At 34.2% G+C, this 18103-nt stretch overlaps 1 protein-coding gene across 2 annotated transcripts in view; it reads right to left on the bottom strand.

Annotated features, from left to right (window-relative positions):
- The window catches only part of CADM2 (cell adhesion molecule 2), a 394474-nt gene that overhangs the window by 107714 nt on the left and 268657 nt on the right, over window positions 1–18103 (bottom strand). For both annotated transcript variants that reach the window (XM_068970221.1, XM_068970231.1), the window contains one exon: window positions 6117–6295. In XM_068970221.1, coding sequence (XP_068826322.1) covers window positions 6117–6295 — 179 coding nt within the window. The remainder of the gene's footprint in view (window positions 1–6116; window positions 6296–18103) is intronic.

Below are 18103 nucleotides of genomic sequence, written 5' to 3'. Positions count from 1 at the left end.
CTAATGATAAAATGTGATGGATCTTATTCTACATATGTGTTATTCTGAGGTAAATTATCCTGGAAACAAACAAAAATCAATATCACATTTTTCACCAGTATTTATTTCAATAGATACATGAACAAGTATGTAAAACAAATTGTAACTGTCGAGTGATGTTTTAGGGATACAAAGCCAGCACCTGTCAGTAAACTGGTTGAGATTACATAAAAAAAGCTTTTTACACTATTTCAGTTTCTACTATGATAATAACACTAGTTATGGAGAGTTTTACTTGTCATAAAGATGAAATTTGCTAGAAAAAGCAAAATACGTATATAGAGAGAAAACTAAAAATGTGGGAAAGTGCAAGGTGAGCAAGTTTACTCAAAATAAGAATAGCAAGAGTTAAGATAATGAAGAAGCAATGAATTGTTATAAAAGTTTATTTACATAAGTTGATAAACAATGAAGTGATGGAACAAAAACAGTGGCAAAATAGTTTTAAATTTCATATAAGAGTGACTATGGTAATGTGAAAAGTAAATTCAAAAGACAGATGGGGAATATCATGAAAAACTTTCTGGAATAGTGCATCTCAACTCTGCCATGACTAGATGAGACAGCATTGAGCTGGGTCCCAGGTGGAGTGGGTTCTCCACTGAAACTCAAACTGGAATCCCTGTTGCTCCCCTCTACAGTGTGGACCTGCCATAGTTAGTGCAGCTACTGGCAGAAGAAGAAATAAGTTACTCGTGTTGTTGTTGTTGTTGTTGTTTTCTACTTATATTACTGTATTTCTTCCCGAATTCTGGGAAGGGTTTTGAGGCTAGAGATGATAATAAAAGAGTTCCAACAACTCTGTCCATCTTTCATTTGTATTCTACGATGTTGGTTATGCATTTCTCTAGCATGAATGTGAAGGGAGGTCAAAGGCACTGGAATAATTAAGGAGGAAGTAGTTTAGGACTTGGAAGGATGTGGCGATTTGTGTTTTTCACTCTTCAGAGATATTCTTTCAAACTGTTCCAGGTACTGCATATTTCTGACACTTCCAAAAGAATATTTTTAAATCAGTGGATGACAAATAAATATAAGAATTTAAATTGCTTCCAAGCATAAAATAAGACTGGTATCAAACCAATTGCAATTACTGACAGCCGTTCTTTATGTGATGAATAGGTATCTTCTATGATCTCTGTATCTATACAAAAAGATGCAGGTCTGGGTAGTCTCTCTTTGAAGAAAGAATATTTTATCTATACTTTCTGAATTCAATGTTGCATCAGAGGAACAAGAATAATTATAACTTCCACTCTGCTCTCTATATATTACTAATTTGCTGTAGTGTTGATGTTTTTATGATCTCCTCTATTGCTTACTTAATAAGAATATAGAATTTCCTCATTCTTTAATAGATAATTTAATTTATGCTCTGGGTACCACTCAGGGAAGAGAATGGATGGTAAACTGTATACAACTCTTGGGTAAATTTTATACCAGAGGATTGGATTGAGATTGCCTTTGGTATCATAAGACTACTCAGTCAGTCAGTCAGTTCAGTTGCTCAATTGTGCCCACCTCCTTGCAACCCCATGGACAGCAGCATGCCAGGCTCCCCTGTCCATCAGCAACTTCTGGAGCTAACTCAAACTCATGTCCATTGAGTTGGTGATGCCATCCAATCATCTCATCCTCTGTCATCCCCTTCTCCTCCTGCCTTCAATCTTTCCCAACATCAGGGTCTTTTCCAGTGAGTCAGTTCTTCACATCAAGTGGCCAAAGGATTGGAGTTTCAGCTTCAGCATCAGTCCTTCCAATGAATATTCAGGACTGATTTCCTTTAGGATGGACTGGTTGGATCTCCTTGCAGTCCAAGGGACTCTCAAGAGTCTTCTCCAACACCACAGTTCAAAAGCATCAATTCTTCAGTGCTCAGCTTTCTTTATAGTCCAACTCTCATATACATACATGACTACTGGAAAAAACATAGCTTTGACTAGATGGACATTTATCAGTAAAGTAATGTCTCTGCTTTTTAATAAGCTGTTTAGGTTAATCATAGCTTTTCTTCCAAGAAACAAATGTCTTTTAATTTCATGGCTGCAGTAACCATCTGCAGGGATTTTGGAGCCCCCCAAAAATAAAGTTGGTCATTGTTTCCATGGTTTCTCCATCTATTTGCCATGAAGTGATGGGACCAGTTTTCTGAATGTTGAGTTTTAAGCCACACTCCTCTTTCACTTTCCTCTTTCACTTTCATCAAGAGGTTCTTCAGTTCCTTTCACTTTTTGCCATAAGGGTGGTATCTGAGTATCTGAGGTTACTGATACTTCTCCTGGCAATCTTTATTCCAGTCTGGGCTTCAATCACTCTGGTATTTCTCATTATGTACTCTGCATATAAGTTAAATAAACAGAGTGACAATATATAGCCTTGACGTATTCCTTTCCCAATTTGGAACCAGTATGTTGTTCCGTGTTCGCTTCTAACTGTTGCTTTTTGACCTGCATACAGATTTCTCAGGAGGCAGGTAAGGTTGTCTGGTATTCCCATCTCTTGAAGAATTTTCCACACACAGTTTGTTGTGATCTACACACTCAAAGGCTTTGGCGTACTCAACAAAGCAGAAGTAGATGTTTTTCTGTAATTGTCTTGCTTTTTGGGATACAGTGGATGTTGGCAATTTGATTTCTGGTTCCACTAGCAATATTATAATAGTAAAACTCTGATTTATTATATCTATGTAACTGACACTGGTAGACACTTCTATTTATGCTGTATGCCATTTGTTTATGAATAATCCAGGAGCAGTGTTACTTTTTTTTTTTATTAATTCCAGACACTTGGGCCATGTTGTCACAAACCCTGACATTTACACTGTTGTATATTCATCCTCCTAGAGTTCTTTGATTTTTGTACTATATTTACTTGAATGCTTATTTTCCATGTTTAAAGTCCTTGAGTGCTATTCACTTTTGCTCCTATAGTGCATTTGCATTCAGTGGATAAATGTTAAATATTTATTTGGTTAATGAAGGAATATTTCTGTTGATCTGAGTTCTTCAAGTAGCAAGAACAGCAATAGAACAACATACCATTAATATGGGACCATTAATATGGGACCATTAATATGGGAGTAATTAACCATTCAAAAGAAATAAATAGCATGATAACAAAACAATATGAGACTAACTTCAATATTTTTACATAGCAGCAGAAAACACAAAACTATTGTGGTCACAGGAATTAATAGTATAACAATGGCTAGCAATTTAACAGATTAATGTTTCCACTGCTGAGCTTGTTAATGAAAAATGCTATTTTTTTTTTTTCCTAATGGGATCTCTACAGTACAAATGTTTCAAAAGTGCAATGTTTTATCTTACAGGTATTTATATACTGAATTGTGTTAGGCCTTTCACTGAGAATGAGATTCATCTAGTAGTTTCAAATTACTGTCTGTAGTTCTAATGCTTTAATTTCCAAAGGGGTCATTATAAGGAGTGAGGGGGGTGGGGACCCTCCAGTGTTGATGACACAAAATAGTGCTGTTAACGATTAAATGTGAAAACATTTAAATAAACCTCTTGCACTGACACCCAAAGAATAAAATCTATTAGGATGGCATCTAGATAGCAGATGATTTCACAGCAAAGTGCTCCGACCTTCATCAAGTTAAGAATCAATAGAACTTAGGTAACTGGGGTAGAGTCAAAGATGGTCTCAGCTCATGAAAGGCCCTTCTGTGCTAGAGCTATATTAAATTATCATAGCTGATGCAAAATCAAACTTGGTGTAAAAGATAAAAGGGTAAAGTTCTCACAAACGATCACTTATCACTCCATTCCGAAATGCATACAGCATTCATTATAGATCGAAATGTCACTCAAATTTCATCATTTAGTCGGGTTTTGAAACAGCCAAACCATTAATAGAAGAGAGTAGCTTTTTACATTTATACAACCAGTGACTAATGAGGCATTATACCCTGTGTGCAAAGGAGAGAAAAAAAAAATAAACTTTATTTGGTAATGAACCCAATTGGAGCCCTTTTAAAACACAGTGTAATGTGGTTTCACTGTTTCATCGAGCCTCTCATTACTTGTGTCAATAATCCTAGGTAAACCAGTGTTGAACTTCACAGCATTTATCTAGCAGCATGAATAGCACTAATCTATGGGGTGCTTTTTATGAACTGTAGTTCAAAAAGCAAAGCCAAAAATGACTTCTTACAAACTGCTCAGAGAAATATTTATTAGAAATATGTCAACTGCCAACTACCTAAAGGTAGCTTGGCTCTTTAGGAAATCATACTGTTGGCTAGCTTGCAAACACTGAGAAAACATGAATTTTTCCCCATTTTAATTACTTAAAAAAAAGAATGACTTTTTTTATCAAAGTATATTATTTCTTCTGTCACTTCCCTTCTAATTGTCTATATTTTATGTCATATTGTTTTTGACAATGTGTCATGTTTCGACAATGTGACATACTATGCAACATGCCCCAAGTTTCCCAAAAATTGTTAAGTGAATCAAGCACTTAAAGTTGAGGGTGAATCAGACTTCACTTCCATGACTGTAGTATCTAAACCTCCAGGTCAGCATGAACTGTAAGTGACTTCTGGATCCTGCTCTAAGGATCTAACTTCTTGACACACTCAGGGTTGTTACATTCTCTCTGGCAGTGAGCCTGGCAGGGTTTGTCTACAGGGGGTTACCACATTTAATTCCAATTTATCAGTCTAACTTGATCAGGCTGAACTTTCCCCAAAACTGAAATTTGCACTATTCATGAGATACCATAAATTACTCTCTCAGCTCTACTGTTTTCAAGATGTTTATATGTGGAAAGTCTATTCAGCACAAGCCGTTGTTTACCTTCAAGAGCAAATTGTTGCTAAGAACTGAGAAATGGTAGACACTAAAGCAATTTGAAAATAAGAAAGTTTTGTAAATTGATTTAATATATTATTGAGGCCTGTATCATAACAACATAAGTATCTTTGGAAAAACACATGGGGTTATTTTTCCCCTAAAATTAAATCATTTTACAAAGAATTGGAACTTATCCCCCAAATTCCTCTTTTTGGAAAGTTATAGAATTAATCCATGTTTCATACAGTTATTTTATACTTATATTCACGAGTAACATTTCAAATAACTGTACTCTGTAACTTCTAAGATCCACTAGATTTATTACAGCTTTGTATAGATTTTACACAATACTCATTCAAATACTGTAATATTATGTAGAACATATTAGTCTTAGAAAATGTTTTCTGGGTGAAATATATGAGAAAAATCTTACATTCTATAATGCTTTTTTTTCTACTTGAGATTCACATTATACCCTGTAAATGAACTCTGAGAAGTCTTGAAATTAAAAAAAAAAAAAAAAAAAAAACGACTAACTTCATTTATTGTGATATTTACCAATTTCATAAAAGTTCATCTTCATAACAATATGTTAAAGCTACTTCATGAACAATTTGTCCTGACTTTTGGAGTTTACAGAAAATAGAAATTCTCTCTAATCTTGGGAATTGGCATGTCTTTTTGCCATTTTGCTATATTTACTCAAAATATGAGACTAATGAGAGGAGAAAAAAATGTTTGTGGGCGTTTTAATTATTACACATAAGAAATTAGTGCAGTTATCATTAGTACTGTATAGCTCTGTCTTTGCTGCATCTCGATGACATACTATCATTCTTTGTAAAACTATTAATAGTGATTATAAAATATACTTTTATGATAATTCTACCAAAATTAACTTAAGGAAAATTTTCATGATTCTGATTTATTATTAAAAGCATTTATTTGTAAAGCATAAAGAAAACCATTAATATGACTTACTAGTCACCATCAAATAATATAGAGTATATTTGCAATTAAAAAATCATTTACAAAACAGCTTTTTATTTCCTAATATATGCTTTAATTTTATATTATTATTTAATTTTAAACATATTAATTGTGAATTTTGGAGATATTTACACTCATGAGAAGTTCTTCTGAAAGAAAAAGAAAACCTGTTTAAATTTGTTCATTATTCTACAGATTTTGATAAATTTTAGCAGTTTTTCAGGTCATTCATTCTTACATGTATAATAATGTCAAAAAGGTACTCACCATGTACAATGAGAACATACTCTGCACTGCTTTGGCCAATAGTATTTGTAGCTTCACATCGGTATGTACCATTATCCGTTTTGTTGAGGAAAAGAATGTTTAGCTCCCTACCACTCACAACCATTCGGTCAGGATCTGGTAATTCTCCACCATCCTTTGTCCACAAAACAGGTTCTGGCCTATTGGATTTAAACATACATATAGATTAAAAAAAAAAAAAAAAGAAAGAAAGAAATATATACACGAAATGTTACATATTGTGTGACTCAAATAAATCAAACAGTTTATATTTAACACCCATTTTGTGGATAGCCATGTGCTTGCTAATTTCTGTTCTGTGCTGTACTTAGTCACTCAGTCGTGTTGACTCTTTGTGACCCCATGGACTTTGGCACACCAGGCTCCTCTGTGCATGGGGATTTTCCAGGTAAGAACACTGGAGTGGGTTGCCATGCTCTTCTCCAGGGGATCTTCGCAATCCAGGGATAGAACCCAGGTGTCCCACATTGGAGGCAGATTCTTTACCATCTGAGCCACCAGGGAAGCCCTGCTAACTGCTATAAGATGCCAAAAGAACCATAATACACTCACTCAGAAGATTTGGAGATATAACAATTACAATTTAATTCTTTTCTCCTTAACGAAGGAGACATGTATTAAGGAACTAATTAGTAGAGTCATTAGAGTAGTCACCAATAGACAACAGGTCCTGGAACCAGATTCTGTGGCTAAATGGTTCATACCTACTGGCTTCTGGAAGACTGTCTTTGGGCTATTGGAGCAGCCTTCCACAGAAATACCTGGAATTATACCTTTGCATTTGGGGCCGCCATAATGGCACAGCTTTGCCTGAAACCACCTAAAACTTCTCCCTCTTACCTTTCTAGGGATGTTTTCTCATCTAGATGTTTTCTCATCTCCCTAGAGGCTTTTTTTCCTGAAAGTTCTCTTTTTATTTCCCTTAGTTTTATTGAGATATAATTGACACATAACATTAAACTAATTTAAAGTGCACAGAATAATGATTTTATATATATATATGTTGAAACGTGATTGCCACAATAAATTTACTTAATACCCATCACCTCACATAGTTATATTTTTTTTCTTTTGATGAGAACTTTTAAGACCTACTCTCTTAATACTTTTTATGATCAAATATTATTAATTATGGTCAGCATGCTATACATTATATCCTCAGAACTTATCTTATAATTGGAATTTTGTACCTTTAAACCATCTTCACCCATTTCCCCTACCCCTACCCCTGCCTGCGGCCACTTTTATTCAACATTGTACTGGGATTCCTAGCCATAGCACTTAAGCAGGAAAACAATCAAGTTGAAAATGAAGAAGTAAAACTGTCTTCATTTGAAGATGACATGAGAACATATATTAGAGAAGGAAACGTAACCCACTCCACTATTCTTGCCTGGAGAATCTCATGCACAGAGGAGTCTGGTGGGCTATAATGGGGTCACAAAGACTTAGACATGACTTAGCAACTAAACACAGGAAACTCTAATAATTCCACTGAAAGAACTGCTAAAACTAATAAATGAATTTAAAGTTACAAATACAAAATTAATATACAAAAATCAATTAAATTTATAAACACTATCAATGAAACATTGGAAACAGAAATTAAGAAAACAACCTATTTTACAATTGCATCAAAAAGAATAAAATACTTACAAAGAAAACCTGACCAAGAACGTGAAAGATCTGTGCACTGAAAACTATAAGATATTAATGAAAGAAACTGAAGAGGACAAATAAATAGAAAAATAATCTGTGTTCATAAATTGAAAGAATTAATATTAAAAGTCCACAGTACCCTAAGCAATCTGCAAATTTAATGTAATCTTTACCAAAGTTCTAATGGCAACTTTTCATATAAAAATGACAATCCTAAAATATGTACAGAAAAACAAAAAGCCCCAAATAGGCAAGTAATCTTGAGAAAGGGGAAAAAAGCTAGAGGTTTCACACTTCCTGATTTCAAATGATATTTCAAAGATATAGTAATTAAAACAGTATGATATTGGCAAAAATACAGACCCACAGATCAATGGAATAGAAAATTCAAAAATAAACTCACACATATATGATCATTTAATTTTTTACAAAGGAAGCAGGAATATACTATGCAAAAAGGGCAGTCTCTTCAGTAAATGGGGCTGGAAAAACTGAATAGCCACATGCAAAAAGTAAAACTGGGCCTCTGTTTTACATCATAAAAGTCAACTCAAAATGTGTTAAACACTTGAATGTAAAACTGGAAACCTAAAACAGGAAAGAAGCTCCTTGACATTGATCTTGGTGATGATTTTTCTTGGATTTAACACCAAAAGCAAGGGCAACAAAAATTAAAACATAAACATATAGGAACACTTTAAATTAACACCTGCAGTGGAGTCATGTCAATGTATGGCAAAACCAATATAGTATTGTAAAGTAAAATAAAGTAAAAATAAAAATTAATTAAAAAGAAAAAAAATCTTCAGCATAGCAAAAGAAACCACTTAAAAAATGAAAAGCAAACTATGGAAAGAGGGAAGTCATTTGCAACTATTATGTGTAGGTAAATAGGATAAAGAGTAAATATTCAAAATAAAGAAATAACTTACATAAGTCAATAACAAAAAATGACCTCATTAAAAATAGAGAATCGGGAGATATTTTTCCAAAGAAAGCATACAAATGGACAACAGGTACATGAAGAAATGTGAATCATCATTAATAACCAGGGAAATGCAAATCAAAGCCTGAAGGAGATAACACTTACATCTACTAGAATGGCTATCTTCATAAAGACAGTAAATAATAACTGTTGAGGAGGTTATGGGAAAAGGAAACCCTCCTAAATCATTAGTGGGAATATAAATTGGTGCAGCCACTATAACAATTAGTAAGGGGGTTCCTCAGGGTCTTCCCTGGTGGTTCATTGGTAAAGAATCTGCCTGTCAATGCAGGAGATGTGGGTTCAGTCCCTGGTCAGAAAGATCTCCTGGGGAGGGAGTGGCAAACCACTCCAGTATTCTTGCCTGGGAAATCCCGGGTGCAGAGGAGCCTGGTGGGCTCTAGTTTATGGGATTGCAAAAGAAGATGGACAACACTTAGTGACTAAGCAACAACACAGGAGATTCATCAAAAAAATTAAAGATGATAGAACTACCATATGATCCACTGATTCTATTTGTTGGTATATATCCAAAGGAAAAGAAATCACTATTTTAAAGAAGTATCTGTACTCATATTCATTTTAGCACTATTCACAATAGCCAAGTCATAGACCCAACCGAACTATCCACTGACAAATGAATGAATAAATAAATTACAGGGGACAGGGAGGCCCCTAAGTGCAAAAGAAAAGATACTTGAGTAGTTACAAAAAGAAAGAAAATAAATTACAAGTAATGGAATATTATTCAGTCATTCATAAAGAAATAAATTCCGACCCTTGTAACAATATGGATGAAACTTAAGGGCATTATGCTAAGTGAAAAAGTCAGAGAGAGAAAGACAGCTACTATATGACTTCATTTATGCGTGGAATCTAAAAAACCTGAGCTCATAGAAATGGACAGTTCTCCTTTAATCAAATACTTGCAAAGAATTCTCAAAACCTACGTTTGGGAAGAAAGGATAAATGAATCATGAATCTCTGTCTTCAAAGATTTCTTTCTTACATAATTACTAATCATAGACATAATTATTAGTATCTATCACTGTGTTTGATAATGGTAGTTATCCTAATTACTTTACGTAGTTTCTATAATCCTCATAAGAACAAAGTTTTTAAAAAATGTAATGCAGATACTAATATAGAACATTAGAGATGCACTCAAACCCTGGTCTGACTGCACAATCAATGCTTTGTCCACTATCCCTTGTATTCTAACATGATGAATATTTTCCTAGTTCTTCTACGTTAAAATTTGCAACTTTAAACATGATTTTATCTTACCATTGGAAGTTATTTTCAAAAAAGCTTTAGTTATTTATTTTGGTGAAAAACTGAACTGTTTTGTTGTTGCGAATATATTTATTAATAGAACACAGGTCTTGATAGTGGTGCCTATGACCCTGGCAGCTTTTCTAAGATGAAGAATATTTTTTCATTCTGCAAACTTTCACAAAAAAGACAAAAGTTGTAAAACAATTAATAATAAATATTGTAAATTGTATCAAAATAAGCAGATCAGCAATGTGATGAAAAATCACTTACTCTTTTAGTAAAAACTTCTCCAAAAATGTTAGAATAATACACTAATTTACGTCACCATCCAGTTATATAGACAACTTATTCTGATAGCATCTTTAATAAAAGTCAAACCTTAATACTTCTCAACTTTCTTCATATATCCCACATTTTATTGTTGCTGTTTTAATTTACTAATTCTTATTTTAAAACTGACAAATGGGATAATCTTGAACCATTCTCATCCTTAACATTCTTTGAAGAAAAAAGCTGGCACAATAAACTTATGACTTACTGCATATAACAAATAATTAAAACGGTGTCCTTTCTACAAAGCCACATAAGACCAACATTAAAATAACGGTTACATTAAGGATAATTTGAATTTTAGAAAATTAATCTTTAAAATACTGCTCAACAGAACTATTTTATATTAAGAGGCAATGTTTTCTTAATGTATAATTTAGGATTTTTAAACACACTGATAATTGTACACACATACCTATGCATTTCCGTAAATAAATTATACTCCCCAAATCCAAACTGTCATAATTTTTTCTCTGTTAATGTTTGTAAGCTTGAAGTCATATCTAAAACATATGGGCCTGTAAATATGTAATTAAATTTAGATATATATTTTAAATTTGTGTATAAAATAAAGATCTAGAAAAATTATTCATTGTTGCTATTTAAAATTTTTCTTCTAAAAAAGATAATTCTCCCTTTTAGGAAATAATGAACAAATCCCTGGACAAATAGTTCCAGGAGATTCTAGCAGTATAAGTCACTGCTGACACCAAACATTACAGGATTCTCTATCATACACGGTATCATCAATCTTCAAGGTGGCAAAAGGAAGTTAATACCATTAAATGAATTTTTAACAAAATGGAGGTTAGAGTTTATGCATCAATTAAAAATAGCCTACACATATTTGAATTAGTACTTAAAATGGTCAAGCTACTTAATATCACCATAAAAATATTAAGTGATTTAGCAAGTCTTGATACAATTTGTGTTTCATCTTAATAAAAAGGACCCCTAGGCTTTCTCTAATTGGAACCTAGAAATGATTGAGTTTCTTGCTGCAAAGGAATAAAAATCTTCCCTGCTGTTCAGGCAACCAAAGGAGATCATTTAAAAAGTGGTTCTAGTCTGCAGTTACTCTGGGATAAGGCTGAGAAGGAATAGGAGTCAGACACCAGAGTCACAGGACGATGATAGAACATCAGGCATCAGATAACACTGTGTAACTCCAGAAGTACAACCCCACAGCAAGAATATTAACATCCTCAATCTGGAGAGTTGCCCCTTTCAAAGCAATTAACTTTCAATTAAAAGTTGAAATTTTTCATGTGAGATAAAATTAGAACTATGTTCTGTCTACCAAATCTATAAGGCTCAAAAGATGTTTGTTTTTCTTCTACCCCTAAAGATATCTGTGTAGCAGTTTTTTCCTTGGGGAAGAAGAAAAACAGCAAGAAAATTAATTTTTTAAAAAAGGAACCAAATATGATTGTATATTTACTATATTGTATTCTGAAGTCTTATTAACTTGCTTTTACCTCAACAGACTTAAAAAAAAATCTTTTATTAATTCACTATTTTGTTTTCTAGATATTTAAGATTGCCAGGAGAAATCTCAATTACCTCAGATATGCAGATGACACCACCCTTATGGCAGAAAGTGAAGAGGAACTAAAAGACCTCTTGATGAAAGTGAAAGAGGAGAGTGAAAAAGTTGGCTTAAAGCTCACCATTCAGAAAACTAAGAGCATGGCATCAGGTCCTATCACTTCATGGCAAATACATGGGGAAACAGTGGAAACAGTGTCAGACTTTATTTTTATGGGCTCCAAAATCACTGCAGATGGTGATTGCAGCTATGAAATTAAAAGACGCTTACTCCTTGGAAGTAAAGTTATGACCAGCCTAGTAGCATATTGAAAAGCAGAGACATTACTTTGCCAACAAATGTCCGTCTAGTCAAGGCTATGGTTTTTCCAGTGGTCATGTATGGATGTGAGAGTTGGACTGTGAAGAAAACTGAGCACTGAAGAATTGATGCTTTTGAACTGTAGTGTTGGAGAAAACTCTTGAGAGTCCCTTGGACTGCAAGGAGATCCAACCAGTCCATTCTAAAGGAGACCAGTCCTGGGTGTTCATTGGAAAGACTGATGCGGAGGCTGAAGCTCCAGTACTTTGGCCACCTGATGCGAAGAGTTGACTCATTGGAAAAGACCCTGATGCTGGGAGGGATTGGGGGCAGGAGGAGAAGTGGACGACAGAGGATGAGATGGCTGGATGGCATTACCGATTCGATGCATATGAGTTTGGGTGAACTCCGGGAGTTGATGATGGACAGGGAGGCCTGGCGTGCTGCGATTCATGGGGTCGCAAAGAGTTGGACACGAGTGAGGGACTGAACTGAACTGAACTGGAGAATCTCATATCTTTAACAATTCCTTATTTATAAATTAGTGTTGGAAGGAATTGCCCCAACTTTCTCAGACTATTGGTTTATTTAAAATTTGACCTTGATATAAACATGATTACGAATATCCATCTAAACTCTTGAGGTAGTCATTCAGATCTTTATTCTGTAAAGTTACGCCACAGTAACAATCCCTCTAACTCTCCCAACAGTACATGAACTCATTCACTCCCTAGGTATTGATGAGAATACCTATTGCTGAGACTATTGATGAGTTTTGCCTTCAAAGCTCTCATTTTTCCCTTTAATGCTCAAGAAGAATAAAGAATAAGCAGTTCAGCTATAGAAATATCCGTCCCATAATACAGATCTTCTAAGGAAAGAATTTCAATATCCTTACAAATTTGGACGGAGGGTGGAGTCTTTCTTGGTAACTCAGTGGTAAAGAGTCTGCAGGCCAGTGCAGGAGACATGGGTTCAATTTCTGATCCAAGAAGATTCCATATGCCATGGAGCAGAGCAGCTAAGCACCCTGCACCACGGCTATTAAGCTTTCTCTCTAGAGCCCAGGAGCCACAACTGCTGAGCCCATGTGCCACAACTTCTGAAGTCTGTGCACCCTAAACCCCATGTCCTGCAACAGGAGGAGTCCCACACATTGCAACTAAAAGGTGATTCTCTGCAATCACCACAACTAGAGAAAGCCCATGCGGTAATGAAGACCCAGTACAATAAAAAACAAAAATTTAAAAAGTGGATAGTAGTAAAATATCTTCCGATTTTGAATGGATATATGCTGTGGTGTCTTCTTTTTCCTGAATGGCTACATCCCCCTTGAATTCTGCAGTGACTTTTCCTCCAAAAGCACAGTGCATGTTGGGTTCTAATTTTAAAATTAATCCTATAAAAATTAACTTACTTTTTCTAGATGAAAGCAAAAACAAACAAACAAACAAAAGTCACTGTAATAGCATTCAAGTAAATGTCTTGTTCTGGTTCAAAGAAAAGGAAAGAAGTTACATACTATAATTACATATATCTTGTACTTCCTTTAATATAAGACAAAACATGAATGCATAGTTAATAACTTGGGACCTTATGCACTTTTATGGCACATGAAGATGACTGATGCTTTTATTTCAGTTTAGAAATTCCACAGGTGGCAGTAAATGTGATTGAAGCTTCCATAATCTGGATTTTATTTTTAACCCTCTAATTCTTATCATATTTTTACTGTAATGAAAAAGAAGGTAGTGAGAGTTATATAAACATCTTGATTCTTTTTTTTTCTGTTTTAAATAAACTTTTTAGTCAAGAAATTATACCACAGAGTCTGTTATTAAAACCATAGCATCATGCTATCAAATTTTTAGAGAACTGGAAGGTGAGAAATTAAATGCAAATTAATCAACAAGTGGGTTCGAAATCGGGTTCAAGTTTAGAATTTTAATTTTATTGGGTTCCTATAGGGAGTATTCTGAGAAAAATCTAGCCCAGATAATCTCTGTTGGGTACATGGAGATTACATTCATAAACCACAGTCAAACTATGTCAACCAAATGAAGAGAAAAACAAAAAGAAAATATGAAAACAGAAGCTGGGGTTGCTTCCTCCTTTTTTAAAATTTAAAATATAAACACAAAGGAAGTTCAAGGAGTAGCCTTTCTTGAAGCTGTGAAACTAATTCAAGCTATAATTTTATAATGTCTTAGTTTTAGGCAAAGACATGGTATATAAACTAAGAGACTGAAAAGGATTACTTTGGAGTTATTCATTATGTTGATCATTTCAAAGTTAAAGATACATAAAGAGTTATTTTGTTACTGAGGATCAAACAAGGTATTTCTGACATAGTTTGTAAGTAACTTTTTATATTTATTCAAAGGCATATTCTTAATTATTGTAAAATATAGATCTAGGCCTTTGGAGAATACATCAAGCTGTGATTTTTCCTCAATTTGATTGTTGTGCAACTTAATCATAATGAAATTTGTTTTCTTTTTTTTTTCTGATATTGATTTTATACTTTTTGTGGGAGCAATTCTTAAAACATCAAATAACTTTTACTATTAACCAACTTAACTTTGAATGTTTTACTTGTCACAATTGAGGTTTATTTAAAAACATGATCTATTAAACACTTATGTGTCTGTCTTTATAGATATGGTTTTGCTTAAGGCAAAACAAAACTTCAGACGTGCTTATAGTTATCTTCAATGAGTCTTGAAGGGTTTAATTACCAGAAAATATCCTATTCTTACACTTACATCCTAACACACATAAGAAATCAATGAATATTGTTGTTGTTGTTAATTTAAATTTTCCTACATATTTTTGACTAGTTACTTCATAAGTTTGCACAATTATTATCTAATAAGGATCCATAAACAAATCAGTGCAAGTTTTAAACCAGGAATTATGAGGGATATAAGGAAAATAAAATAACATCTGTTCTCTATGATTTATATTTTAGTAGTTTATATAAGATATATATAATCAGGCATAATATTTGGCAGGTTATAGTAAGTGGCATAAATGAGTTATAAAACACAATAAAGATTCATCATATCTGTATTAACAGCACTGTACTGCAACAGGCTTTATGAAAGATATAGCTCTTGATTCATGTCTTAAATTATAGCAGGATTTTAAGTGTTAAAAATGGAAGATTCCAACTCAAGAGCAGTCAGAATCCTAGTTATATTTGCCTTCCAGGGGACATATTGTTGAAGCGATGAATTTAAATATCATGAATTCCAGGAAAGAGTATAGAGTTAATAGGTGATATTGTTATAGGCTAAGATAACAAATTAAGAAAGGGCAAAATTAAAAGTGCTTGATGTAATGACTGAGTTGGAAGTAATAAAATCAAAAGCCAAGATATAAGTTGATATTAAGGAATAGGGTCAAATATGCTAAGAAGCTTAGTCCAAGACAAAGTTAATATGATATAAAGCTAAACATGAAAAAGTATTATTTTAGCATTAGACCAGAAGACCGATGGTGCCACTAACAGGAGAGACAAAATGAAATATGGTAGAGAAAATTCTGATCATAAAGAGGAGGGCGAAAAAAAGCAAAGAAACAGAAAAGTTTGGAATAGAAATGTGCAGGTTAAAAACCCAATACATTTAGAATGGTACGTTAGTAGCCTGGCACTCAACCCTGGCTTTGGGTACCATGTGAAAAATCCATTAAAATTCATTAAAAATAAAAATACTTTGTTAAGGCTTTTAAGAAGTAAATATTTCTGATAGGAGATATCTATGTTATTAAATAATATATCTGATAAAATTATTAATTTCTTTAAAAAATACCAGTGTGAAATATCAGAAAAAGAAAAATTCAATGCAGAGCCAGTATACAGAGTTCTGAAGATAGAAAACAAAGTTTTACATAATTTTGAAATAATAATAAAAGAAAACACACAATAATAGGATAAAATAGGAGAGCCCTTGGAAAAATAAACATAACTTTTTGGAACCAGAAAATATATGGTGTAATTGAAAAGACACTTGAGAAATCAGTGAACTAAAATGGACTGGAAAGGGTGAATTTAATTCAGATGACCATTATATCTACTACTGTGGGTAAGAATCCCTTAGAAGAAATGGAGTAGCCCTCAAAGTCAACAGAAGAGTCCAGAATGCAGTACTTGGGTGCAAGCTCATAAATGACAGAATGAGCTCTGTTCATTTCCAAGGCAAACCAGGCAATATAAGAGAAATCCAAATCTGTGCCCCAACCACTAATGCTGAAGAAGCTGAAGTTGAATAGTTCTATGAAGACTTACAAGACTTTCTAGAACTAACACCCAAAAAAGATGTCCTTTTCATTATAGGAGACTGGAAAGCAAAAGTAGGAAGTCAAGAGATGCCTGGAGTAACAGGCAAGTTTGGCCTAGGAGTACAAAATGAATCAGGGCAAAGGCTAACATAATTTTGCCAAGACAACACACTGGTCATAGCAAACACCCTCTTCCAACAGCACAAGAGATGACTTTACACATGGACATCACCAGAGGGTCAGTACTGAATTCTGATTGATTATATTCTTTGCAGCTGAAGATGGAGAAGTTCTATACAGTCAGAAAAAATAAGACCGGGAGCTGACTGTGGCTCAGATCATGAATGCTTTATTGCAAAATCAGACTTAAATTGAAGAAAGTAAGGAAAACCACTAGACCAATCAGGTATGACCTAAATCAAATCCCTTACAGTTATACAGTGGAAGTGAGAAATAGATTCAAGGGATTAGATTTGATAGACAGAGTGCCTGAAGAACTACAGAAAGAGGTTCCTGACATTATACAGGAGGCGGTGATCAAAAGCATCCTCAAGAAAAAGAAATGCAAAAAGGCAAAATGGTTGTCTGAGGAGGCCTTACAAATAGCTGACAAGAGAAGAGAAGCTAACAGCAAATGAGAAAAGGAAGGATATATCCATCTGAATGCAGAGTCCCAAAGAATATCAAAGAGAGATAAGAAAGCCTTCCTCAATGATCAATGCAAATAGAGGAAAACAATAGAATAAGAAAGACTGGAGATCTCTTCAAGAAAATTAGACATACCAAGGAAGCATTTCATGCAAAGATGGGCACAATAAAGGACAGAAACAGAATGGATCTAACAGAAGCCAAAAATATTAAGAAAAGGTGGCAAGAATACACAGAAGGACTATACAAAAAAGATGTTAATGACCCAGATAACCACAATGGTGTGATCACTCCCCTAGGGCCAGATATCCAGGAGTCTGATGTTAAGTGGGCTTTAGGGAGCATCACTAAAAACAAATTTAGTGGAGGTGATGGAATTTCAGCTGAGCTATTTCAAGACCTAAAAGATAATGCTATTAAAGTGCTGCACTCAATATGTCAGCAAATTTGAAAAACTCAGCAGTGGCCACAGGACTGGAAAAGATCAATTTTCATTCCAATCCCAAAGAAAGGCAATGCCAAAGAATGCTCAAACTACTTCACAATTGCACTCATTTCACATGCCAGCAAAGTAATGGTCAAAATTCTCCAAGCCAAGATTCAACAGCAATGTGAACCATGAACTTCCAGATATTCAAGCTGGATTTAGAAAAGGGAGAGGAACCAGAGATCAAATTGCCGACATCCAGTCAATCATCAAAAAAGCATGAGAGTTCCAGAAACATCTATTTCTGCTTTATTGACTATGCCAAAGCCTTTGCCTGCGTAGATCACAACAAACTGTGGAAAATTCCTAAGGAGATGGGAATGCCAGACCACCTGACCTGCCTCCTGAGAAAGCTGCATGCAGGTCAAGAAGCAACAGTTAGAACCAGACATGAAACAATGGATTGGTTTCAAATGGGGAAAGGAGTA

The sequence above is a fragment of the Capricornis sumatraensis genome, chromosome 1 (genome assembly GCF_032405125.1).
Source record: "Capricornis sumatraensis isolate serow.1 chromosome 1, serow.2, whole genome shotgun sequence".
Classification (NCBI taxonomy): domain Eukaryota; kingdom Metazoa; phylum Chordata; class Mammalia; order Artiodactyla; family Bovidae; genus Capricornis; species Capricornis sumatraensis.
Note: the sequence above shows the minus strand (reverse complement) of the source record. Positions and strands in the feature narration are given on the sequence as shown.